The following is a 27,940-nucleotide window of genomic DNA, read 5'->3' on the forward strand; positions in this document are numbered from 1 at the left end:
TCAGCCACTCCCCTGCTGCGGTGAGGGGCTCAGCTCCCTGCACGGGCTGTCACCCCGAGTGCCGCGGGTGCCACCGCACGGCTCCTCCCCCCTGTGGCCGCAGTGTGACACACACCTGTCCCAGCGCCTGCAGCGCCACGGCAGCCCCTGCCAATCAATTCAGCATCAAAGAGTCCTGAACAAACACAGCACTGTAATAAAGCCATAAATTTCTACAATCAATTTTATTAGTTATGGAAGAATTCCCACTAGTATTTACATAGTGCAAAAAAGCTGTTATTACTCCAAAAAGTACGGTAGACAGAACAGTTATCCTTCATACAGCAAAAAAGAAATGGAACAAACCCCTTCATACTGTATTTTATAATGGTTTTTCTACTACTTTAACCTAAATATTACTATAAATTTTAAGACATTAAAGATTAAACAGCTTTCCTTATTAGAATCTATTTAAAAAGTAAATTATATAAACTATTGATGAACATTTAGAATGTGGGCTGTGCCAACTGGGTTTCTACTTTCAGCATTACCATTCATTGGTGAGAAGTTTGGGTTAGACATTCTCAAGTTTCCTTGTGTGTGGCAGGGTGAACCCCCCATTCCTGGTTTCTATGGCTTGTTTCTGCTGGGTTTTGTTCTGTTAACAAATTGCCATGTCTAATTTTTAAATGGCTGACACTGAAATCAACTGAACAGTTTCATTAGTTGGCACAACTTCACAAGAAATACTAAGTGACAGATTCAGCAACAGCAGCTTTTCAAACAATAATACTTTTTTACATACATATTCAAAGTAACATTATTAAAATTTAAGCTTGTGTTAAAGAACCGGACAGAACCACATTGTGTAAGCTCCCACCCACCCATAAAGACACGTCTTAGCTTTACCAGAAGAACACCAACAAGTGCATTACTGAACATTTTCTATAATGAATTTTTAAAACACAGGTCAATACTCTCTGTCACTGTTTCCAATCCTACAACAGCCTGCACACAACTTAAGCAGATAAACAGGCCACCAATTTAAGCCAGTGGCACTAACACTCTAAAGTATGTGTGAGCAGGATCAGGGCCTTTGCCTTAATCAGACATTGCTACTTGGTCCAACTAAGGACTGAAGTTCTTCAGAATTTTTCCCTTTTACAGATTTGTAATCCATGTTTTATTATTGACAGAGATACTTAAGAGTATTTATATAAATAGGCTGTATACATAGCCACCTCTATCAAAGATCCCTACCCCTACCACAGATACATTATTTTCGATTTTACCAGATAAAGTAAGTGGTGAAATCATTTCTATAAACAATGCCTTAAGAAAAGTAGATTTGTTTCCCGAATAATTATTTTCACAACAAAAATATCTATACACCTATAACTACAGAAACATCTTTTCATGGGGACAGTAACAACCTGTATAAACTGCACACTTTTACACTGAAATAGAAATTCAACTACTTTTTTAAAAAATCATGGTATTGTAGAACATTTGTATGCTTTCTTCTTAAATTCTGCTGATAATAGAACCAAAATTACCACAGTGAGATACTCTCCTTAAGTGCTTCAAGTGGCAAGGAACTTCCCTAATTTCTGATGCAAATGGATCACTTCCAAAGCAATTGCAATTTCATTCTTACAGTTATTGCTTATTCCCAGCTTATCAAAAAGGAAGCACTAAACCCAGTTTTCTTTACTCAGTTTCAGTTTGCTCCCCTAAGGGTGATCTGCCACATTTTAAAAAGAAACTAGTTCCTTATTTGCTGGCAAATTGAGAGATAATTATAAGTGCTGTACCACTTTCAAGAACTCTATTAAACTTGTAGCAAAATTGCAGTTAAAGAGCGGGCTGAATATTACAAGACTTCTTTGATATAAATGTCAGAAAACTTTAAAATGACAGTCCAAGTTCAGAAAGACATATAAAAAGATGCGCCTCTGTTGTTAATACTTCAAGATCAAAAGTTATTTGAATCACTGGCACTGAAAAAGCTAAAGGAGAAACTACAAACACCTTTGTTTTTTGATGTTCTGGCGAAGTTTTGCCCTCAGTGTATGCACTGATCTCACCTGTGCCAAGATGTGCTTACACATCCAAGGGCAAGTTTTGCTTGCAGCAGTTCAAACACTTGTCATGTCCTAAAGCAAAAACTCTTAAAACATACAGACAGTAGAAATCTGCCATGGGGACAGTAAAAGGTTTAACACTCAGGAGGCATCATTCCTCAGTCCTTGTTTTCCTATGAAACGCCTGTTCTAACACCTAGGAGGATTACACTAAGGAGCTAAGAACGTGACACAACAGCCAGTTGTCACAGCAGCTCTCTACACTGCTTATCTACATAGCATTTGCTATGCCTACAGCTATCAAAGCATTATTTACATAATACACAGTTTCTATTATTCTCATTAGCATCCAAAAACCCAGGGCTAGATGACTTCTAAACCTGGAGTCTTATTTTCCCAGTGCAACTTAAAACACCAGCATCACTACTGCTATAAACATTGGTCCCATGTTCCTAAGTGTGGACTGAACACCCAACTCAGCTAATTTCAGTTTCCTGTGGTTTTCAGCCTACCTAGAGGCTTTTCATGCATTTTGATACAAGAAATCAAAAAACCTAAGTGAAATGAAAAGAAACATGTTTGCTACAAAAGTGTTATTCACATGAGTTACTCTTTGGCTACCCCTGTGGTGAAGCTCCTGCTGCTGGCAGTTTCAGGATACCCCTTGCCAATACCAAAGTAGAAAACAGACTCCTGATGTGCAAGGTTTAGACACACACTCCATCCTCAGTCTGAAACAAATTCATCACCAGTTAATGCATTTCACTTCAGTATTCAGAACAGAACATGGAACAATTCTCTAGCAACAGGTATGTTTCAGAGAGGGCATATTTTTGTTTCTTTTACCTCTGCACCACTGAAATACTTCCCCAAACTACAGGGCACTTCCTCATTTCCTGGAATAACTACTTTCTTCTCTATCTAGAGGTCAACTCCTAAAGCTGTTTCAACAGCAAGAAGAGACAAAGAGGTCACATTTTCAGCAGTAGTTCTTAGGATACATCCTGGCCAGGATCACAGCATGCAGGTGAATGCAGAGATAGCCACCACATCAGTCACACTTGCTGTTAAAGGATTATTCTTGCTTTTTGCAGTGTTATGCAGAATACAAAATGCAAAACAGCATTCCTGAGGTAAGTGACAGGAGAGAGAGGAAGTCATCAGTTTACTAAAAGCCCTGAATAGGGATTATGGTTAATGAGTCACTTAGTGTGGTTTGGCAGACAGCAACTGCAGAGAGAATGGGGAATTTTTGTTTTCTTTCCTGTTTTTTTTTTGTTTTTTTTTTTAAATGCAATATTTCTACCTTGTAAAGAAAACCTGCAAAACATTAATTACATTCCTCTGGTTTAAAGTTTTTCTGGAATCAAAATTATTATAGCTTATTGTAATCATTTCTGCTATCAGCAGCTTTTTAATGATGCATTCACCAAGATCAACTAAAAAGCTGCATCTATCTTAGCATAAGAATCACACACAATTTCTCTACTATTTAATTCTCATTAAGATTGCAAATGGCTTTTTCTAGCTTTTCATGAAAGAGAATCAAAATTTTCTTTTTATTTCTAGATAGAATTAGAAAGTCATGGCCAAATACACTGACAGGCCTAGTATAACACCATACCGCCAACATGAACCGTTGGCAATTTGTCAGTGTTAATGTAGGTTACCTGTTTGAAAATAAGCTTAAGAGTCACAACTTCAAAGAATTTTTCTTCAAACTGGTCAATTACAAGATGGTTCCTTTTACAAAACATCAAATGAATGCTTACTGACAACTCTTCCACACAGTTTCGAATCTGGGAAATCAATACTGATTAAGAGCTAAGATAGTTTTTAAATCAAAAAAGTAACAGACAGCTACAAAAATATTGTTGTGAATTAAATACAAGTATTAAATGTTTAACAGTGCAAAATGTTGAGATGAAGCATATGGAATAATGGCTGCAACCTTTACAACAGTTAGTTTTACTATAGTTTCTAAAAAGTTCCTGAGTTCCTGCTTATTTTTACGGCATATAGATGGAATCTGTATGTTCTTTGTTCAAAGAACTGCAGATGGTGGGTTTATGTTGAGTGTTACTTGCGTGCTTCTCATTTGTCCATTCCTCGCCATCAGTGACGGGATCAGCCTGCTCTGAGGTCTCCATTTCTTCCTCTTCACTTTGATCAGCATTGTCTTCTTCAGCACCACTAAGGGTCTTCCCGAGCTGCAGCGTCTCCATAGTTCTCTGGGTCTCTGAAACCCAAGATTCAATTCTGCTATTAAGCTGAACTTCTACAGAAATTGGTTCATGGGCATAATCCTCATCATCGTCATCTTCCTCTTCCTCCTCCTCTTCCAGCATTCCCGGCACAAGAGTACTGGTGGTACTGGTCATGGAGGAATTCAAAAGGTCTCGGCAGCTGCCATCCAGGGATCCTGTTTCTGTACTCTGCTGTGAGGCCCATTCCAGATTGTCATCTGGTTTCACCTCATCTTTGTCACCTGGCATGGATTTTCCATGATTTGTTGCTGAGGTAGTGCCAGTTGTAGCCAGAGGTGGTTGTTTATTAAGAGTGGTTTTTTCCATTTGGCCATTGCCAGCTTTTTCTGGTACTGCAGCCTTGCACACAGATTCTCTCTCATTTTCAGAGGTCTCTAACCCATCAGATGTTTCCACCATATTTCTCCAGTTTGTTTCTACAAGTTTTGAAAAAAGTTGAAGTAGGAACCATTAATTCCTTGTACATAAAAATATTTCTCCTGAGCATGCAACAACAGCCTAAATAGCAAAATGAACTAATATTAATGTTATTCTATGCTTTCTAGAAAAATTTCTACTAGAAAAAAGAGGAAGAAGGGAAAAGGAGAGACAACAAAGAGCTGTGAATAACTTTGGGCTTTTACAGTACCCTAAAGCAGACATTACAAAGTTGAAAGTTTGTAAACACCAAATGTCCAAATGTAGTACTAAGAGTAGTCAAAGGTTACTCTCAAGTATAAATTAAAAGAAGAGAATTGCCACCATCATAAGTTATTATTTAAGGATTACTTATAAAACATTTAACCCCTGAAATGAATTTAAGATACCACAAAAAAGAATTCACTAAAAAGACAGCAATCTCTTTAATTCACTCATCTTTTCCTACCCCTGGATATTGCAGAGTACTGTAAATTCAGAAGAAGGATTGCATCTTTAGCTACATTTCACAAAAAAACAGCAACTGGAAAACCCCAGCTTCTACTTGCAAAGGTAAGCTTTAAGCTACTTACCATATTCTTTCTCATTGACCTCAGATATGGGTTCAGAAATAACACTACAGAATGAGATGGCACTTGCTGCAGAAGGGTTCCGAGAATGGCCCATGTGATGTGGGGCCTTCTTGACATTCTTCAAGGCTTCTTCTGCTTGTTCCTGTTCCATGGCAGCCACCATGTCCCTGTAGGCTTTCCTGGCCTCTTCAGTTAGGGATACCAGCTTATTAAACAGATCCTAAGTACAAAGGCAGTTTTATCAGCAGTAATTCTTACTAATAGTTTTCACTTTACATTACTCCTTTCAGTCCAAGGTATACCACATATGAACCTCAAGATTAGCACCAAATACCTCAGCTTTAACTAGGAATTAGTTCTTCTCTGTATTAAATAATAAAAAACACACTCCAGGTTTATGCAGCTTTGAGAAGATGGACATAACTTTAGGATATTCTTTTTCTTACATTCTTAATCCTTCCACAGAATTTCAGATTACAGTTTAAGTCTGTTTAAAATCTACAATAAGATGTTGTGTCCAAAGTGTTTTAGCACAGTCTCTCAGTACCATAAAACCTGAATTTCAAAGAAAAGACACCATAATATAGATGAGATCAGGGCTACTATCAAAGGTGTATGAGATGTGCTCCAATGCCAAACCAATTCTTTACTACATAATTGTTTACCCCAGCCACTTATGTGATTGGAATGACTCACCTCAGCACCTGAGTAGTTGAAGATACCCACAACACTAACAGGAACCAGCTTGTTCACACAGCGGCCAAGAGCCTTGCGGCCCAGAGCAAACACAAATGGAATTTCTTGTTCCCGTGCCATGGCTATTACATTATACAGAGCCTCATCTAGTCCACCTTGAAGAAAGCAATTTTAAATAGATATCTAGTCACTTGAAGTCATCGTATGGCATAATACAATTCTCTAATCCACTTTAACTGCAATTAGCCAGTAAAACTTCAATACACACATCAGCAGCTCCTATGTCCCAGAGGATAACACGTAATAGATTTCAAGGGTAGTGAATGAGTACATATGAAGGTGATATTCTGTATTCTCCATTAGTCCTGCACACAAACCAGAGTTTCATAGGTCTTTTCTTAAGCAGAGCTTTGTTATTCTCCTATCTCAGGAAGCCTCTGTTTATACTTCTGGTTGTGGCAAAATGCTTTGGTTTGGCTAACTAACAATTCACATTCCTCTTAAGGAATCCTCCTAAAAAGCACCCAGAGCTTAGGACTCTCTGCAAGGTGTATTGAACATAGAACAAAGTAACACACAGAGTAAATTTCAATTCTACAATATTTATCTTTCTTTAAGCTTTTAACTCTCATAAATGAGTTTCTTCCAGAATGGAAGAGAAAGGAATAAATGTGGAATGGCAATTACCCAGTTAGAGTCTGGGATGTTGCATCATGCATAATAACAAATGTTTCTAACCTTGCTAATTAATACATTTAATCAGCACAAGAAAACTGAAAAGAGCCAAGTGCACCACTTGTTTTGATCATTTATACCTTTTGACTGAATTTTTTCACAGTTGGGGGATATGATTACACACTTGATCTTGTTTAGTTTCATGTGTTTTGTAACCTCACGTAACCCCATGACGAGTCTCCTCCTTGCTTTAGCTCTCGTGGGATCCTTTTGGTAAATCCGTTCCTGGAAGCTGACAAGCTCTTGCAATAGCAGAGTCACGCACTCATCTATTTCTTTACTTAGAACTTGGTTACAGTATCTGTCAATTCAAAACAACATTGACAAGTGTCAGCATTGCTACTTCACCAATGTTAGCATAACCAATGTTTCACCCAGCCTTTTTGCAAATCAAAATAATTTTACTTCCTCAGAAGGGCTACTTAGCTTTTACTAAAGTCAGTAAAGGATTTAGAAATCAGACTGCAAACTGTAAGTTAAAAACACATCCATAAAACCTTTGTATTTGTACTAATATCCCTTGCGTCAAGAAGCCAATCAAAAATAATATTAAAAATACAAACAAATACTGCAATAAGTGCCGCAAGCAATTTTCTTCTACTTAAGACATTACAAAGATACATTAATAAAAAAGCCCTAACACATTAAGAGGTACTATTACAGTATTTTAAGCATTCCTAAGTATTTCTTCCTTTCCCATTCAAAGCATACATAGCCTTCCTTTAAAAAATATTTTGCAGAGAAGACTCCCACCTTGCTTATTTGCTGTGGCAACGAAAGTCTCAAGTGAGTGTTTGTTCATGTACACACACATTTGTGTGCAAACACAAGCGATCCATTCAGGGAAAAAAAAAAGAAAATACCTTCTATTTCTGAAAGGGAAGCTTATGTTCATTAAGCTCTTAAGTCTACTAAATCTACCCACACTTGAAACACAAGGGTGACTGAGGTGCAAGCCTTGAATTTTTATTAATAAAGCAAAACTCTTACTCTCTGAATCTCTTGCTGTGAATTTTGGTTATTGCAGAAGATGCCATTGGACTGCCTATTCCAGAACTGGCAGGTGAACCCTGTGACACTGGGGTCATGCAGTACGGAGAATTCTGACTTGCTGGAGAAAGTGAAGTATCACTGGGCATACTCAGACCAGTTTCTGAAAGGCAATTTTTAAACATTACAAAATACAAGTACATTTTTAATGTGAAAGAAATAGAACCACACTTCTTGTGTTATCGCTCCCTTACTTTGTCCAAATTCCATTTTGAAAACACTAAGCATTATTCTTCCCTCTCCTTCTGGAGGGGTAGGGGGAAGGGAAGAAAAACTGAACACACATCCACCATTCAGCAAGGATTGGATAAATAAGCAATATTTGAATATTCATTGAAAAATATCTTGAGATTACTTTGGGAACTTGATAAAACAGAAGAGAAAACCTTTGTGAATGTTATTACTTCTTCCAATAATTCCTTACTATTTATATATATATAATATACTCAACTAACTTATTCCTAGAATGTCTAGGATTTTCCCACTCTAGAGAGACAGGTCATTCACAAGAAAAAGTTACAAAGCAGTACATGCAGAATCCTGACAGACACCTCCTTCCCCCACTCCCACTGCCCCAAACATGTTGAAGACATTGAACATTCTCTGCAGTTTCTCAGTTGCTCAGGGCTGCTGCTGCAAACTGCCAATTCAGAAATTGCAGCTGACTGACATGTTCAACCAACTGGAAAACCCTATTTACAGTTTGCAACTTCTATATCTGGAAAACTTTCAGTATGTTCATCGTTAAAAAGTACTGTGATCAACATAGCATGGTTGACAAGAGTCACATTTTGCTTGCTTATCAAAAATACAATCAACTCTGACATGTGGTGGGAACATGCACTTGAGATGATAATGAAAATGCTGTATGGAGATCATGTACTGAGAACCCACAGTGTATTGAGCCTTCCACAACTGAGGGACAGACAAAGCATTTTAGAAGAGGGTTTCAATTGCTAGTATTTCATAAAGTCAAAAAAAGCTAAAAGGTAACATCTATAAATTGTGTGGCATAAGAAGAGAAACATAAAATATGAAAATAAGCAGATTAGTATAGCTGAGGGGGAGTGATGGGCATCTAGAGACAGAGACCAACCTTCCTGAGAGGCCAGCTCCTGAGACTGGTCAGCAGTCAAGTTTAAATGAGTCTCTTTCTGTTCATCAGAACCCAGAAGGCTGTGGTCAGCTGATAAACGGCCTTTCTTCTCTTCTCTCTCTTTCAAAATAATCTAGAAACAAAACCAACAGCTGTCAGCATCTGAAAATTAGATATTCCTGTAAATAAAAACATCCCTTTCACCGAACATAACAATGTTAAATGAGTTGTTTTGAACCTTCTTAATCATGCCAGGTTAGAAACCTTGGAAATCATTTCAGTTTCCTCTTTGATCACAAAGACTATTTCACTGCAGCATTTTACAGATGGTATACTCAATACTGACACACTTCTACATAAATAGTGCTTTCAATAGTTTAAGTATTTTCACAGCTTCCTTTCTGATACATAACATTCACTCATTAACAATTCCTCATCCCCATGCCTGTAAAAGAATACCTTATGCAGGCATACCAACCATCTTTATGAAGCACCTCAATAAAGATAACCCTTTCTATAAAAGAAAGGAAAGTGCAAAGGTGAGTAGCCATGGATATACTGCTATTACTATCATTTTTAATAGCAAAACCATAAAATCCTTGACAAAGTTTAGAAAACTTTTCTGAGCAGATGAATTCCTCTAACTCAGATCACGGGCAGGTCAGAAGAAGGCCTGCATTTTTAGGGCTCACTTTTTATACTTTACCTTCTGATCTCCATATATATACTCTATTCCTTCTGCACATACCTAATTTATGACTGCATGAATATAGATACATACAAGCAATTAATTATTTCTAAGCTTACTTAAAAATTGTGGGTTTGCTGCAAGTTCTTTACCCATCTCTATAAAAAGGAGTAAGAAAAACTAAGGTTACCATACTAAATTGCACTACAGACTAGTAATCAGCCACAGGAAAAACCTATGGAAGCTTTTCCATGTGTTCTAGTGCCTGCAGTTCAAAAATGAAAACACCCTTGCAATCTGTATTGAGATACATTTTTATTAACTTCAACTGATTAGGTGGATATAAAAGTTATGTTAAATGTCTAGATCCAAAGGAGAGGGCATCAGTTCAGCAGAACTGGAGGCAGAAGCTCATAATTCCCTTGCCCTGCACTCATGGCAACTAGTCCTCAACTAAGAAAATAACAGGGTTTTTTAAATATTATTTTTGAAGTTTGAGTGTGGGTCAAAATACTCCAAGGCTGGCACATTTACCTTTTTAAGTGCTGTAGGGCGTTTCAGTTTTGCAATCTCTCTCTCTTTTCCTCTTTTCACTTTTGGGGCAGTTGAATCCAAAGGATTAAGGCAACCCATAGAGGGCTGTCCCTTTGTTAAGGACTTTCTGCTGGCAGATTCTTTGGTATGAAAGGGAGCAGCACTGCCAACTAAATACAAGATAGATATTAGTTTCACCAAAAGCCATGTCAGCTTTATTTCAACACTGTTTTCAGAATTTCCACTGATGAATTCTCTAAGTAGATTTTCCTTCCTTGGAGAAAAAGCAGCTCATAATGACAGGAAAATTACATCATCAGATATTGTTGCTTCCAGATGGTTTTAAGCTTTCTACAACTTAGCCTCATGTTTTAGGAAACTGTGGATTCCAGGGATTATTTTAATAAATGGGAAGGGGTCTCTCTCAAATGACTACATGTAGCTTTATTAGTTAGATGATTATGGTAAGATAAATTGCAAATATTTATCCAAACGTTGATTTTCAGTTGTTAAAGACTTGAATAGTTGACAGGACAAAACAGATGAGAGTGCAGCATGTAGTTAAGTGGATCTTTTGCCAGAAAGAATAAAACAAGTGCTGTCTCCAATAGAAATGCCAACAGTTCTTTGCTGAGCTTTGTTTGATATAACCTTGCCAACTTGAATCCATGTTTGAACACGGCTGAAAGTCAAAGCAGGTAAAGGAACCAACACACCAGAAAGAAAATGGTAACTATGTGCATAATGATGGACTCCAGGCTACATTCAAGAGCTTAGGAATCAGGCAGGGTTATAAAAAGTAATTACAAAAATGTCAATTCTGCATTTGGCAGCAGGTATTAAAAAAGTTAATTTAATGTTGTGTTGACACAGACATAGCAAAAAAAAAAAGCATTATCAAGCCATTGTATACATTCATGATGGAACTATAACTTAATCTGTGAATGTCTGATCTTATTTTTAGAAGGATACAGTAAAACTACACAAAGGTACAGAAAAAGAAATATGGATTGTCAGAAAAGGTACTTCCAGAATTAAATAACTAAATAGACTAGGACTCTTCGGAGACCTGACAGACATCTAAGAATCAGAAGAGGAAAGAAGGGAATGACTGCTCAGTCTGTGTAAAACTAAGGCTGTGAAAGCTAACAAAATTTTGACTTAGAGCACAAAAAAACCCAATACTGAACTCCATCCCAAAAAAACACAGCAGAAGGAAATGTTTCTCCACACAGGATGTAGTAAGGTTACAATTCATTGCTACTGGACATTATGGATGGTAAAAGCATAAGGTAAAAACAATGGACAGTTTAAGAAACAAATTTGATTTGAGTAAGCCTTGGGTCAGGAGACCTTGAATTATAAACAGCAGAAATGGGAAGAATATCCTAATGACATATCCCTCCCTATCACAGTCAAAGGTATCCCCTCTTTCAAAGAGGATTTTATAACATCTTTAGTAGAGATGTTCCTTTCACATATTCATTTCAGCACTGAATTACTCTCAGGACACAAATGAGTTTTGAACAGCAGATCTTAAAAGACATTTGGCCTCAGCTCTAGATGGATTTTCACTACTGCATACTGCAGCTCAGAGGATGATAGCACAGGTAATTTATTGAGAAATGCATTTAAAATAATCTTCCCAGGTTTTTATCATGCTTATATTCAACAGCTAAAACTTGACAGAAAGAAAAACATTCAAGATATTCAGATCAATCACATTCATGTTGGCACAAAGTGTATTTAGGCATTGTCAGGCACATTAGAAATACCTGTGTATGAGAGAGGCCTGGTGTTGGTGATCTGACGAGCTTTCATTGCTTGCTGCTGCTTTTCAAGAGCTGCTAGCATGTCACCCAAATCTAACTGAACAGGGGTCTTGCTCTTCTTTCCAGCTGCTTTTGATAAAGCCTCCTACAACAGGAACATCACATACAATAAATACAAAGGAATGGTGCCTGCAACATTCTTTACAAACGATTACTGCTATTAGAGATTAAGAGGAGCAACAGATAACTAATCCTCCTCTTGACCAAGTGCTGGGGGTGGGCAGGGTGCTACACACTTGAAGTTTTTTCTGTTCCATGCTTATCTCTGAATACTCTTGAGCTGTTGCAAGTGCTGCAGCCAAGGCCTTCTTCTTCTGGCTTTTTGCACGCTTTGGTACAGAGGTTGTAATGGGAATTGGAGTTTGGACTATATTGATTGGAGAATTCTCTGGTAAGTCATCCAACTAGAATTTTAAACAAAATCCAAAAAACCCACAGTTAAAAGACCTTTCTCTACAGACCCCCAAATTTGGGGCATTTCAGAAATCAAATCACCCAAGGTTTTGATTACCAGTATGACATCCTAATTAATTACAGCTAGATGACAAGTTAATAAAACTACTTTATATTTCATTTTTGTATGGGAAAGCTATTCTATTTAGCTCCAATGATGGCTTTAGAAGGTTTTTCCAATCTGATTACTAAAACAATTTCCCCCTCCCCAAGATTTCACATAGGACTTGACTTTCCTGGAAAGCAGCCAAATAGATTAAGCAGTCTATAGGCACAGTTCTGCAACAAAATATTTAAGTAGATCACATACTAAAAAAAGTACCTTTCCAACAACTGTTCCCACAGCCTTAAAGCAGATGCAGATTGAAATTAAAGAAACTACACGAATTGTAATTATTTTGAAAAACTGACACCATTACTACATACTTGCAGATTTAACAATTTTAAGAGATGTCTGCATGAAAGCATCATGATGCAGCCTGGGACAGTCTGTGACACTGAGTGTCTGCAACATGTATCTTACAATCTCATTTAAAAAGAAAAATCCTGGAGTTTTGGGTTTCTTTAATATGGGTTCCCTGCAGAACTTATTTTAATTGGCATTTCTTTAGCATCCAAGGCTGGTAACACAAACACCCCAAAATCAACATAATTACTGCAATGTAAGTCATGTAGCAGAGATTCCTAAAAAAATTACACAAACTGAATAGTCTCAAAAGACAATGCTTTGCAAAAGAAAATAACTGCTTACTACTTTGGGTGAAATCTTCTGCTGGATGCTACTACTTTTGCTGCTGCCATTGTCACTATTTAGCTCTGGAAATTCATCTTCATCCTAAATAATACAGAAGTTAAGAATAAAAAGGATGGAACCAAAGTCACCTGAGAAGCATCAACTGAAACTGCCTAAGTTAAAAACCAAACTGAATCCCTAAGTCCCACAAAAGCTAGAAGGGATTATGTGACATGAATAGAAAATAATGAAAAATTAAGAAAGTATTTCTGTATCCAAATAGTATTTTTTTTAAGAAAAATTTTCTTTTTTACACCCAAATAAAAAATCCTATTACAATTAGGATTGCCAGCAAACACATCAATTTCTACTCACAAGTGAACAAAAAAAGTTACTTGAAGGCTGCTTATTTAATTTGTCAACCAGAGTGTTCCAAATTACCGCACTTTCCACAACACCCAAATACAAGTCACTTTCAGTACACAATGCAAGGATCATCTAATAAATTAGTATCCTTGACTGTACACCTCCTGGAGCCAGATGTTTGGTAACTTGCCATTGAGAACATCACACACTCCACACACAACTGGCATTGCTACTATGTGGAAAGGGTTTTCATCCAACAGTACCTCAAAATACAGAGGTTCAGGACTCGGCTCTGCTCTGCTTGCCTGGCTCGTAGCTAAAGGTTTTTCCTGTCGTTTCTGCAAACTCTGCATTCTTTCTGAAGATGTGCTGTGGTCTCTGCATCTGAAACCAGACTGAAAAACACAAGTGTGACTGGCATTTTGTAATTTCAATATTTCAAGGTATGTATGTGCATGCACATAAAGCTGTCTCATCCCTGCTAATCAGAAACTAGGTAGAGTTTTTAGAGGATAAATTGTGCTTTGGTGTTGGGGATTTTTTTTTGGTGAGGCTTTCTGGTGTGTTTTTTTTGGTTGTCTTTTTCTTTAAAGCCTGCACAAAAATTCTATAGACAGTACCAGATTATTCCTCCCCCTCAAGACAGTTAATCTTTAAATTTGTAACTTAAATAAAAAGGTTTCTTTTGGCCAAATATGAACAAACTCAGGAGCTGCTGGTGACTAACAGCCATGAACCCTGAGGAACTGTCTGTAACCATGATCACTCCAAAGAACTTCCTCCCACTACATAATTATTCTGCATGCAGTTACTGCTTTTTCAACACATTTTTTATGACAATGCCCATGCACACAATTCTCTAAAGGCCAGAGACAGCAGCATAGTGGTATAGGAATTCTTCTGTTTATTATGTGACAGGTTGGTGGAAACCCATGTGCGAGTGGTTGGCAAAAACCAGTGGATGACTTGAATTTCACATTTATACTTACCTGCTTCTCAAGAAAATTTCCTAGAGACCCCCTACCAATTTAGTTTCAACAGAAAATCGTTTCTAGGACAATTCTGCCTTGAGGTACAGTGAATTTGGCTGAGGCAACCTCATTTAAAACTTTTTGTGCCAGCTTTGTTTTTAAATATCTTAAATAACTGCCAGATTTAGAGTCTAAACTGTGACTGGATGAAAGAAAGTCTGGTTCTTCCTGCTCTCCCAATGCCATAAACTAACAATAGTGGCTTCCAAAGCCTCTGATTTGACAGCAAGTTATAAAAAGATTCAGAACTGCTACATTGCCAGATAGAAGCTTGTGGATGCTTGTATCTATAATAAACCTACAGTTACCAAACAGGAAGATTCAAGACAATTTAAGAATTCCATCTAAAAACCTTAACAGGCCAAGCTGGCTCACATATGTTTGCACAAACAGGCACGTTTATACAAAGCTGCCACTTGGAGCTCAGATTTCTTGTCTGCAATAGCAGAGTTCAAGCAAAACCTACGTTTAAACACAGGCAAATGTTTCAGCTTTCTTTGTACCCCTCTGGATCACCTGCCCCAATAAAATATCTCAAAATTAGGAAGACCACCTTCTCCTTTCTCCTCACATACAAATAACAGGAATCCTGTCCCAATTGAAGGAAGTCTCACGGAAAGATATTCAAGCTTCAGCATAAAAGAATTTTAAGCCATTTAGAAATAATAAAAACTGTTTAAAAAATGGTATGCTAATGTAAATTTTAAAAAGTTTTGAAGACAACAGGAGTGAGAACACAGATTCTGATGTGTTGGTGAACTAGAATCCTTTCTTTAGAAAGTTTGAGAATTTTTTTTCTTCTGAAGTGTGAATGGGTCAAAAACTGAACTAACTTTTCTACATTCACACTATCGTCATTTCACAGGTTGCATTATATATGCACTGTTCTTCCTAGGCAGACACAGATAAAGCACAGGCTATAGGCAGAGAACTGTCAAGGACATTAAATTTTCTATATCTATATATATATGATATAGAGCTAACTTACAAAACATACCAGTTAGAAATGTGCAAATGAGCAAATGTGCAACTAGACTTTAAGGTCAGCTTTCTTTACTGTTTTCATTAAATAGTTTCTGAATGTTAATTTTGTAATTCCCCCCAAATTCCTTATTTCCCCATATTTTAAAAAGCCCCAAATACTTCAGTTGAGAACTACTGGCAGCATACCTGTGGATTATTTCTTTGCTCAGCTTGTCTTCCACCTCTAGAAAAGGTCGGAGTTTTTTCAATCCAAGGTTTTTTTTGAGTTGCTTGGGAATTTACATTAGTCCAACCTATCCCAGCTGAAAGAGAAGTGCCATCTATGAAAAACTGAATTAGTATCCAGAACACATCATAATGATTCATATACCACCAGAGCCAGGAACACAATCCTGATACAAATAAAGTTCTGGGAGAAAGTGCTGTCACAGGAGAATTAGACTGACTTCCGTAGCTATTCTCAGATGTTGGCAGTTACCTTTATAGAACATTCAAGCTGCCAAGAATTGATCACCACAAAGCAGTGAGAAAGGAAATCTCAGGTTCACATCCATGCCAATTCCCATTCAGTCATAAACAGCAGTCCCTGGTATCACCTACTACTACCAGACTAATCAAACTATTTGTTCATGGTATATGTAATGCTTCTCAAAAGTATCAGTGCTTCTGAAACAGAGATTAAGAACTCCCTGGCGCTGTTACTACCCAGGTATGAACTGCAGCCCAAAAGGGTAAGGAAGCCTGAGGAGCACAGCTTTGTCTGAATGCTTCCACTGGAGTCTCTAGCATTTTTTTTTTTAACTCATTAAAGAAAGGCAGCTGTTAATAAACTATTAGTGATAGCTATATACTTGTTCATTCAGCAAGTAACAGGTGTCTTAGTGGAGGTGGTTGGAAATCACAGTAAAGATGCATCCTCAGAAGTATCTGATCAGTTAGAGCTGCAGCTAAAGCAGATGAAGAGGTATGTAAAGCAAAAATATAAATGCAACCCAGCCAAATTTTAAACAGCTCACCAGTCAAAGCAATGCTTACTTGTATTTATCGATGGTTCTACAACCTGAAAAGGAAAAAAACCAATTATTTTAGTAATTTTCATTAGTCTGTAGGCCACAAATATAGTTAGGTTACTCAGTTATGTTTACATACATTCATTGCACATGAATCTGTATTTCTTGAAGCCATAGCTGCAGCCTGGTTATTGCCATGCTTAGGACTACAGTAGCCACTGTCACTGTCAATGTCTGCCTCACTTGCGCCCTGTTCACTGGAGGACTCTGCAGCAGGGTGAGAGGTTCTCCTGCGCCTGCCTTTTGACTTCCAAAGCATCGTGGAGGCGCTCTCAGAAAGTGACTTATTGGCTATATCTGAAGGAAAGTCTTCAAGAAACAATAAAAATAGAATTACTTGTGCAGGAATTGATAAGAGACATGAAAAAGCTACACATCATAAAAACAAACATAAAAAGACAGTCTTTGCCTTAAACCAGCATTGAATTTAAATTATGTCTAGGTCCAACTGTTACAACGAACTCCAAGAGTTGGCAAAGTCTCTGCAGGAGTACCATGTCACTGCAACATTCTAAGGTGACATACTGAGAAGGTATCTGCAACCATCAGCACCTTTTCTTCATTATCCTTTTGAGCTGCAAAGACTTCTCTTAAAAGCTGCATCTGAATCAGGTCCACCCCCTTTTAGAAAAGATGACAACTGACACGTAGTTCTAGCTATTTCATACACCCAGAACTTAAAAATAAAATTACCTGTTTGCTGTGATGCATCAACCAACAAAACAATCTTTGATCTGTTCTCAGGACCTGATGAACTGGTCTCCTTCTGAGTGGCAACATTTTTCACTGGAGGACGTTTACTTTTTATGTGCATCTGTAGCTGCTGTTGCTGCTTTCAAACATTGCCACAAACACAAAAAAAAGTTGATAAAAAATGAGATATGTGCTTCCTCTGCAAAGATATTTTCTTTATACACTTCTACTTATCCTATTCAAAAGCAGACTTACTTTTTGAATGACTGGTCCCCTGTTACTGCTTCTGCTCCGTTGAGTGGACAATGGAAAGACTTGGCCTGAGGGGCTGGGACGCTCAGTGCATTCTGTAGTAACTGTACTTACAGCATTTGGTGCTTGAAAAGGTGCAGGATAGGGCGTAGGGAAAGGATGATAGAAACCCATGACCTGAGCACATGGTGCTGGCATCAGCTGATAGTAAGTATATTCTGTAGAAACAGGTGGCTGTGCAGATATTATAGGATAAGCAAGGTATGGTCCTGCAGGATTTGGGCTCGGTTGTTGCCACCTGATGTCATTGTTATATAATGGAAACTGCCTATTAAGAAAAAAATCCAAAAAGAAAAAGAAAATTCAGGCCTTGATCACCCCTTCAAAAATAACAGTTCTATTATAATAAAGTTCCTAAACTGAACATATTCTTCACTAATTATGTGAAGAAAACTGGATGCAGTTACACATAATACTGGATCAGCGACATGGCACCATGCCATGTTTTACCATGGCAGGACCCAAGCTGGACACCCAAAGCCTTGCCTCATTCAGAGATTCAGACAAAAAACCTCCTGACTGCCCTAGACAATCCAAGAGCACAGCAGGTGACTTTGGGAGGGATTTGTACCAGACCTTTGCAGCCAGGAAAAAAAAAAGGCAACAAAGAATATGATAGGAGAAAAGCAAAGGGAAGAAAATAGGTGAAAGACAGAAGACAGAGAAACTTCCTCCTCATACATGAAAGGTTAAATATGGTGAACAAAAACCCTAATATACACCCACAATCACTGACTCTTCTCAAGCCTACAAGTTTAAACTCATTTAAAACCAGATCATCTTCCATGAAGATCACAACCACTTATTACCTGTTGGATTGATTTTCCTGTACAAATGGATAGCAAGTGATCAGGTAGCTAGGGATTGGAGTTGGTTCCATGCTATTAATTCCTCCACTGTCATTAGGAAGCGCCATTGGGATCATTAGTGTTTCTGGACCCTTCTTCTGAGGAATAAATGGTTCTACTTCAGCTGACAGCTTGACATTCTTAAGAGAAAAGAAAGAACGTCTTCATTAATTACAATCATATATTGCTTGGGAAAATCTAGATTCATGAAGTTGTACGCAAAGAACCATGAACAGCAGGCAAACGGATGACAAGGCTACAGGATTTCTGCAGTAAACCAAGAGGTGGAAAAACAGTTGGCAAGAGCTTATTGCATCCTTCCAATCAAAGCAGGGTGTAATACAGATCACTAACGTTTAGCATTTGTGTTAACCTTTACAACGGCAATGCAAACACTAATTAATTTAAAAGGGACTGAAGCCCAGATCTTGCAGAGGATATACGAGTCGGAGCACAGAACGAAACCAAATTAGCACTGTATGTGGAGCACAGTTGTGTAGGCTTTCAGAAGTGAAACCAACATATGGAAGATGTAGTAATGCCTGGCCTGCTCTACAAAACTGACCATGTTTCTAGGCAATTATAAAAAAGACTTTTCAGCACTAAGCCATAGTTTAACTGCTAAGAGATGATGCACCACAGAAGAACCCTCCCCACACACTCTATCTGCCCAACTTGGACGTATTTTTAAAAGTGTTAAGATTATGATTAAAGGTTGTCATAAAGAAGGCTTAGAAATACTTTTCTTCGAAAGCACAGTTTAAAACTTATCTCCCTCAATCCTGAAGGTATCATTAGTTTAAGATGGTTTTGCTGACATTTTTGGTCTTGTACAACATAGCTGCATCTTACACTCAAACAACGAAAAATGTTGTATTCAATAGGACAACTGCAGAACCAAAGAACCCTTAAATTCTATATTCCACTATAACTTACATTCAGATGAAAATAATCTCTTTTTTGTACAAATATTTCAGCCTAATTATATGTGTCTCAAATTAGTACCTCATGGAGTACCAGATACTAAGAAGATTTATTCTAAAGCAGACAAGAACTCCAGACATTTTTCCTTCCATATGCCTACAAAATAATCTCAAAGGTAACACATAACCTGCAGGAGTACATGCTCTTAGAGTAGAAAGATGCAATACTGAATGTTTGCTGAGGACAGTCTTCTACCCTTGCTACTACCTCCAGACCATCCACATGAGCTGAAACAGTTAAATGGGAGCTCTGGAAGTATCATAGCAAGTAGTCCCCACCTACCATACACTTCTTACTCCATGCCTTTGCTCTGTGTCACATCCACAATCCATCCTGAGACAGCCTTCCCAACAAATACCAGAATCTCCAAATCCCCAAACTTCTTCTACTTAAATAAGATCCCATATTGGTTTAGCAGCATGGGAGTGGAAGAGGTGGGAAGGGCAAGTTTAAAAGTTTTTTTGAAAATACAGTTGTCCTGATGAAAAATGTCTTTTAAACTGACAAGATACACTGTTCTTGGCAGGAAAGTATTTTTTACTGACTGTTCTGAAAATGCTTATGGCTATAGTATGGAGATATATATATATATATGGAATATAACATATGAAAGGATGTCCCATCCCAAGAAGTGTTAAGGCCAGCTTGGATGGGGCTTTGAGCAACCTGGTGTAGTGGAAGGTGTCCCTGCCCATGGCAGGGGTTTGGAACCAAACAATTTTTAAGGTCCGTTCCAATGCAGGGCAGTCTGATTCTATAAGCACAGATACAGAACTATCACTCCTGCTGTACCAAGACCTGCATTACAACAGAACAATTACCTTCATATCAATTAAATGCATTTCTTTATCATTAGTAGAGGGTGAACATTCCTTTCTTCTACAGTAGCTCTTCTATTTCCTGAAGTTCCATTCAGAGGAAAAGCTGTGGGGCAGCTGCAGCAGCACCGAACTTGTGCAACACAAATCAAACCCAGCTCTACCCAGAGCTTCCTCTCTGGCCTCAGGCACATCCCTCAGCTGCCTCGTGACTCGCCTACCCCTCTGCAAAGCTCCAAGGCATTCTCCTCAACACAAGAGAAAAACTTCTCATTATTTTGTTTTTAAAGTGTTTATGAACAGTGAACACATAAGTACCAGAAATACCAATGCTGAAATCCCTCCCTGAAAGCTAAGAGAGTTTCTTCTATGCTATTTCAAGACTGTGAGGCAAAACCACTTGCTTAAGAATAAATTCACTTATGGGCTGGCCTACAAAACTAGATCAGAGATTATTCTGAGTTGGAAGAGACCCACAAGGGTCATTGAGCCCAGCTCTTTAATGAATGGCCCATAATGATTCATTCATAATCCTTAATGATTGAACCCACAACCTCAGCATCATTAGCACCCAGCTCTAACCACCTGAGCAATCAAAAAGTTAAAGGAACACACCAAGGGTGCTTCATCCCAGAACACGCAGGAGTAAAACTAGGATGAGTGTTCTATAAATGTGGCATTCCTAAGGAAACACTGAAAACTGCCGAACAACTATTCCTAACCTGCTGGTCACTATCCTACCGCAACATGCCAAGCGAACTTTAGCCAAGATACTAAAAATAAACTAGTACTGGCTCAGAAAATAGTCAAAACATTCTATTTGTCATTCATATTGGGACCAGATTTCCTGTTTTAAGGATCTCTCTTATGTGGCTGTCTGCTCTTTCCCTTATTTGGGAGATTAACCTGAAAACACAAAAATCATTCTTTATTGACAAGTCTCTTGCAGAACGGTCTCATGACAGTGATTTAGGTGATATTGTCCTATATCATCACTCGTTACTAGGACTGTGAGAGAACAGTCTTTCACATCAGATACTAGAAACAGAGCTGTAACTGATCCAAGCAGGAACCTGCAGGGCTGCCATAGCAAAATATTTCTTGTCAATTCTCAAAGACAATCCCTACCTTACTTTTACATCCAAGGTGGACTGGATAAAATTTGACTCATTTAAATCTGTCCAGCAAAAAACGGGTATGCTGGGGTTTTTGTTTGTTTGTTTTAAATTTATTAAAAACCTCCACAAGACTCAACACTCTTACAATGTAATTTCATGGTTTTTGAAAAATAATTCACATTCTTCTGCTTGGTTTTATCAGGCTCAAACAATTCAGAGATGCCCAGACTAGAAAGACAACTTTAATTCTTCCTTTCCTGTTGTCAAGTCCCTTATACAGGTTATGATTACTATTGCTATGACAGAGCAATTACCTGATATATTTAATTATCATTTTCTGTACAGCTCAAAACAAGTTGAGCTTACCTGTAGTGGTAAAATGAAGATACAGCAGATCTTGTAATCATAAACACATAAGGGTGCATTTGAAAGTTAAATCCTTTTTTTGCTTACAGAACTTGGGGAGTGTCTGTTATTTAAAGGAATCAGAACTGTATTTCACATACCTCTTACATGCATTATACCTTAAAGACTTCTCTTGCGCAGTTTAGTCTGCACCTACAGGTTTGGTTGGTTTATGCCAGTTGGGTTTTTTCAATCCATTCAAGAAACTTGTTTTGGCAAAGGATTTAGGGCAAACTTCTGTTTTCAGATTTTGCATTTTGTTCTGCAATGTACGCACACAACTCATCAAAACAGCAACTGAAAACTTAGAAACCTCAGTACAGGTGTTTCAAAATCATTCTGCAAGCATAATACAGCCAACTCTCACATAATTTATACATTTCATTAGACAACAAGGCCCCATTTTCACTTTGGGGTAGAAACAGAAAGGCAGCCCAAGTGTATTACCAACTAAACTAAATTAACTTCAACATATTGCTTCCTTAGAGCATTTTACCAGTCTTTCAAAAATACAAGAGTTCTGTGTTACACAGGCTGTGTGTTCAGATGAGGGCAGTAAACTTACCGAACTTGAAGAAAAAAGGGGAAACAAATGCACTAAGTCAGACAGACTGCAAACCAAACCAAAACATCAACAGAATCAACTCTGCAGGGTGATTCTCCAGACATCTCAGCACATTTCCCAGATGGCCAGTGGTTTCACTGGACAAGGGAGGGAAACAAAAAAGCAACGCTAAGTAATTTGCCCAAAGCTATCTTAGCAGATCTTTTTAGGACCATAGATTTCTCAGCTAGGAGGAAGTGTTGGTGAAGACAGACAGCAAAGTACCTCCTCTTTTTGATAAACAGCCTTCTTCCATCATAGTCTAAGGAGCAAAATTGAAACAAAAAAAAAAAACTAAAAAAAAAAGAACCATTACTCAATTTAGTCTCAAGTAAAGGTGCTGCTAATTTCTCATTGCACTGGACAAACAGAAGGTATCTCCTACTGAAACTTGTAATTTCTTCTAACAGGAAAGGCTCCTTTGGTGAGCTACAGAAACAACACCACCAAAGAAGCAGTTTGGTGGTGTGTTTGGTTTTTTAAATACTGATATGCATAAGACTCAGGGGAAAATGCAACCAATAACAAATGAAGTAAACTCCAGAACACAAGACAAGCTCCTTTTTGTTTCAGAAGCAAACAAGAAAATGCATAAAACAAAGTGCATGCAAATATATGTGAACACAATTCCTCAGAGATTGCACCCACACAGTACAAATGGAGTGCCAAGTGCACATGAACAGCACAAACAGGACTGATCATGTCACTGGTTCGTAACCACAGACAAGAAAGATCTGTCAAACACGAAAAGATTTGGGAGAAAGCTGCTACACTTTCCCTAATCCTTACAACAGAGCACTTGTGATACAAGCTTATGCTTTAATTGCTCTCACAGTACTGAGACTTATTCTAGTCTACATCCTCTAAAACAAGTTAGTGCTTTGCCACTGCCATCAGTAAATGCAAGGTCAGACCTTAACAGAAAATACTATGTGGTTTGATCACGCCATCTAAAAGCAAACACTGAAAATACTGCAAGACCGAACTTCTTTCTGACTGCAACTTTTTCATGTTTGTTCAACCTTTCACATCACAAAACCAAACAAAGCTTTATTGAAATCAACCTTTGATAAATTTATATTTGGAACTGAGTTTGCTTAAGTCATGCTGAACCATCAGATTTTCAATCAGCTGCCTATTAATGGAAACACACCCCTTCAAAAGAAACCAAGATTTAGACAGAAGCCTCTTGTGTAGATACCCCTAGTTTCAATTTACAAAACGTTTTGCAGTAGCTCATTACATATTTCAGTCCAACAATTACAAGTCTTTCAAGACAGCACATATACTGAAGAGCTCCTTTGTTTCCTATATAAAAGCTACTGTAGTCATCAACAGCTGCAAAGACAGAAGATGACACAAGCAGGAACAGACTGGTAAACTTTGTCCTATAGTTATAGCACTGTACATTTAATCTTAGAAAAGTTTTTGTTCATTGTAGCCTAATATCATTCAGTATTTTCCATTAAATAGGATCTCTGTCATCCTGCTCTCAGAGGAGAGCACTTAGATATCAATCTCACCATTTGCAGGGTGAGAAAATAGACACAGATGCCACATCTCAGAGGGCTATAATAAAATCAGCTGGTTTACTGTCTCAAAGTCTGGAAACAAGAAGTCTCATCCCAAAGTAAAATAAAAACATAGCTCAAACTTTTGGTGTTTTTTTTAAGAAAAACAATCCTGCTTCTGAATTCTGGATTTCATCATTTAAACGCCGTGTTAGTAGTAAGGCAAGTCATAGTTCATCTATTTTAAGATAAACTTTACAAATATGGAAGTCATTGTTTCTATAATTAGTTGCTTCTAAGTGGCAGATACCTCGGGAATGGTAAATATGCAGTCCAACTGGAAACACCAGCAGCAGGCCATTTAACAAAGCACAAAATTTAATCTTCCCTATTTACATTTAACATAGTCATTCCAACACAGCACTTAAAGCAAATACACTATGAAGTGACTCTTTCCCTTTTCCCTCAGCTCATAAAAAGGGGATCATGCATAATTCTCTTCCCTTTCACAGGATTAAGTATCATGTTCAGAACATAACAAAGCTAAATATTTAACATTTTTACCTATATATAGAAAATAACAAGTGGCACAACATGACAAGCTGGCATGTTTAAACTCAAAGCCAGACTAAGAAAAAAGGGAGGAAACTAAAATTGAATACTCACATAAAGCTTGTCCAAAGACACAAAAAAGCTACCAAAAGGATCCTCGTCACTTACCTACTTTACAGCATTTAATAATACAAACTTCTAAACTCATACTATCCAAATGAAGTACTAATATTTGAGTGCTTTGTAGACAGTGTACTAAAAGGATTAATCCAACCCATTTATGCAAATCAGTCTCCTGATCTCCACAAACTAGTCAATGATAAATAATGCTGTGCTCAAACAGTTAAGATATTCATATCAATAACACTTAAATTCACCAAAAAAACATATTCTAAAGTAAGACAACACAAAACTCAAAATCCAAAACTGTTCTGCACTTTCAAGATTCAAAAGAAAGCAACGTACAGGAAATCAGATGTTTTCCAGTTTTCCTCAGTTGAAAAAATTGCCATGGGTAAGAAACACGGAAGGAAACTGGACAGGATAAAAGAGCACAAATCATGGATCTAGACCTACTTCTATGACAATCATATTATCAAGCCACCTGTTGAGTGGTCACAAATAGCAGAGGTAAGCAGAACAGGCTGTCTTTAAGCAATACTAAAACAAAACACAGGTCACTGATTTTGCAACTTCACCTGATTTCTCAACTCTGCTAAAGGAACCAACTGTCTTAATCAGAGAGCAAGACACAAGTATAAGACTGAGAAAAATCAAAGCACAGCAGTACTTTGGAAAGGGGAAGTTGTTTCTCTTTAGTTTTCTGTCATATGCCTAAACAGAAAGAGCATCATCTGCTGAGTTTTCTCTCGTATAGGAAAATAACCTACACTAAACTGCTGAAACCCATTGACTTCTTAACGGGAAAAATTTTGTTCTGGTAGACAGAAGTAAACTTACACTACAAAAATTACAACTACTCCTATCACAAAATAATTGTGTTTAAGCAGTTTACTCAATTTTTATATATGTCAGCTGCCACAATATCACTGAGCATATCATAACAAGTCCTATCAAAAATCAGGCAACAGAATGCTTAAAGACAATCCAAAAGCAACATTTTTTTTATCAATTAGGTGTCCAAACGATCCTGCAACCAGAAATCTCATACTGATTCACTAAGCCAACGCCACAAAACTCTGTTTACCCATCAAAGGCATTTATGATCTTCCTTTACTCTTGAAATACCACACTAACACAGCACAATAGCTGCTCATACTCCAATTCCACAGCAGTTACTCCTAAAAGCACATAGAGTTACTATACTGTGCCTGAGAGAGCATTCTGAGGGAAAGGAAGGAGAGAATGAATACTGCTAACACACATTTATAGGCTTTAATACTCATTTATCAGATGTCATGCAGTACAGGCACAGAAAGGAGCCCAAATAAAGAAAAAATTAAATGGCTCCGAAAACTGATGCAACCTTACCAAACACTTACACTGGTAACAAATGATTACACTCAATTCTTACAGCACAAAAGGGTCAAACCCAAAGCATCAAGGAGCCTCCTAATCAAGATGCTACTGTATAATGAACAGACAAAAGCAACAAGATTGTTGAATCATTTTAGAAACTCATCACATATTAACTATTTGTCTGCCTAGAAGCCTTACTAGGGGATAAGGAACCAATAGGACCAGATATGCTGCAAACATAATAAACAAGATGACTCCTGCTTTAGAGCTTAACTACACCTTCAAGTTGAAATACTGCACTTAGTTAAAACAATCATTCCAAGTCAACACTTTATACTGTAAATAACATAACTCTCTGTTTTCATGAACTATTTGACAGATGAAAAGAGAGTGGTTTGATAAGGACACGTGTGTGAACCTCCAGTAGTGAAGAGCTCAAGCAAGAAGGAATAAATATTTCACAAGTGTACTGCAGTACTAATTGCAGATGAAACAAAGGGAAAAAAAAAACAAAAACACACCAAAATCCAAGATTTTAAAGCAAAAAGTACTACAGATTGGACTAATGTAAATTTTACAGAATAAGATCAGGTTTTCTACATGAGAGCAAATAAAAAGCATTAAAAGAATTAAAATCATTAAAACACCAGAAAGCCCAGGAAGAAAGCCACAGTGGGAGCCATACTGTAATAACACACACTGTTCACAAACTTCCTTAGATATATGTACAGAATGAAAAGCAGTGTATCTTTACAGAGTACATTATTAGTCATTATCTACTTTGCTACAGGAACCTCTGTTATTTTATACCTTTATCCTACTATTAGAACCCCTGGAGACACCAAAGCTGAAAACTATGAAACAAAGAGCTGTAAATCACCAATTTTCAACACATTCTGCTGAAACAGAAGCTCAGAAGTAATATCAGGCTCTAACAGATGACATCATTCATTTCAGCTACATCTTTTAGAACTACCTCCTGATGATGAAATGTTTTATTGCACATATGTAACAAATCATACAAATTCTTAAGTCCCTGCTTCTGTTTCTTCATACCTACATTAATAAAAGCTCATAAAAATAATGCAAACTGATTACCTCACAAAGCCAAGCTTAATATGGAAGAAAAAAAATACAGCGACCTGTAGAATTAGTGAGCTACACCCACTCAGCTATGAGGAGACCATCAGCTGTGTCCTATCACTGAAAACTTCAACCCAACCGTGACATTTACAGGAATCAACAAGAGTGACACCTCGATTGTGTGGCTGAGTTCTCAAAGAAACCTGTTTCTTTCCCAAGAAACCAAGTCTCTGCTACCGACCAGCCAGGCTTAACCTAAATGTCACTAACTGCAATACTTCCCTAAGCTTGAAACAAAGCCTGAAGGAACAGGGGGGCGAAGAACAGACCCGAGTTGTGAATTCCCCTGGAATTCTCAGGGCAGCCGCTCCCGGGTTCCCGGCTCCCCCGGACAGCCGGGCCGGGCGCGGCCTGACGCCTCCCGCCCAGGGAGGGGACGGCGGCGGCGGGCACACACCGAGCTCCCGCTTCCAGCCCGGAGAACGCCTTTTCTGCTCCTCCCGAGGGCCGCTCTCCTCCGGGGCGGGGCGGCGGCTCCTCAGGGCCGGTCCCGGTGCCCCTCACGGGCGGTCCTGGCGCCCCCCGCCCCGCAGGCCGCGAGCCGCGCCCCGCCCTGCCGTGCGCTGCCCGCCGCTCGGCCGCTGCCGGCGGCCCTGCCGGGGCTGACACGGCCGGGCCCGCTCCGCTCCCCGCCCTCACCGCCGCCCCTCCCGCCGCGGCCGCTCGCGGTGCCTTCGTACCTTGTCCGCTTTGTCCATGGCTCCAGCTGCGCCGGGCGGCGACTCTAATGAGGGCGGCGGAGGGCCCGGGCCGCCTCCTCCATGGCGCTGCTTCCCCCGCCGTGCTCCGCACACGCCCGGAGCGGCGCCGGCCCCGCTCGCGGTTATCACGGGAACCGGGACCGGCTACGCCACGGCCGGGGCGGGACGGGCAGCGGGGAGGGACC

General features: G+C 38.5%; 1 protein-coding gene across 2 annotated transcripts; it reads right to left on the reverse strand.

Moving 5' to 3' along the window:
- Positions 1–205: 205 nt before the first annotated feature.
- SECISBP2L (SECIS binding protein 2 like) lies at positions 206–27,926 on the reverse strand. Of its 2 annotated transcripts, none has more exons than XM_059858386.1 (18): positions 27,735–27,926; positions 18,402–18,580; positions 17,536–17,860; positions 17,281–17,419; positions 16,667–16,896; positions 16,553–16,577; positions 15,704–15,819; positions 13,766–13,897; positions 13,155–13,238; positions 12,187–12,354; positions 11,894–12,035; positions 10,119–10,288; positions 8,897–9,029; positions 7,741–7,903; positions 6,831–7,051; positions 6,016–6,170; positions 5,320–5,539; positions 206–4,746 (listed from the first exon to the last, which is right to left on the reverse strand). In XM_059858386.1, exons 1-18 carry the CDS (start codon positions 27,750–27,752, stop codon positions 4,073–4,075), a joined length of 3,294 nt encoding a protein of 1,097 aa, XP_059714369.1. In that variant the 5' UTR covers positions 27,753–27,926; the 3' UTR covers positions 206–4,072. The 2 variants fall into 2 exon arrangements, with proteins under 2 accessions (XP_059714369.1, XP_059714370.1); XM_059858387.1 differs by having other exon boundaries at positions 17,281–17,416; positions 27,735–27,925.
- Between the last annotated feature and the right edge of the window lie 14 nt (positions 27,927–27,940).

The sequence above is a fragment of the Haemorhous mexicanus genome, chromosome 13 (assembly GCF_027477595.1).
Source record: "Haemorhous mexicanus isolate bHaeMex1 chromosome 13, bHaeMex1.pri, whole genome shotgun sequence".
NCBI lineage: Eukaryota > Metazoa > Chordata > Aves > Passeriformes > Fringillidae > Haemorhous > Haemorhous mexicanus.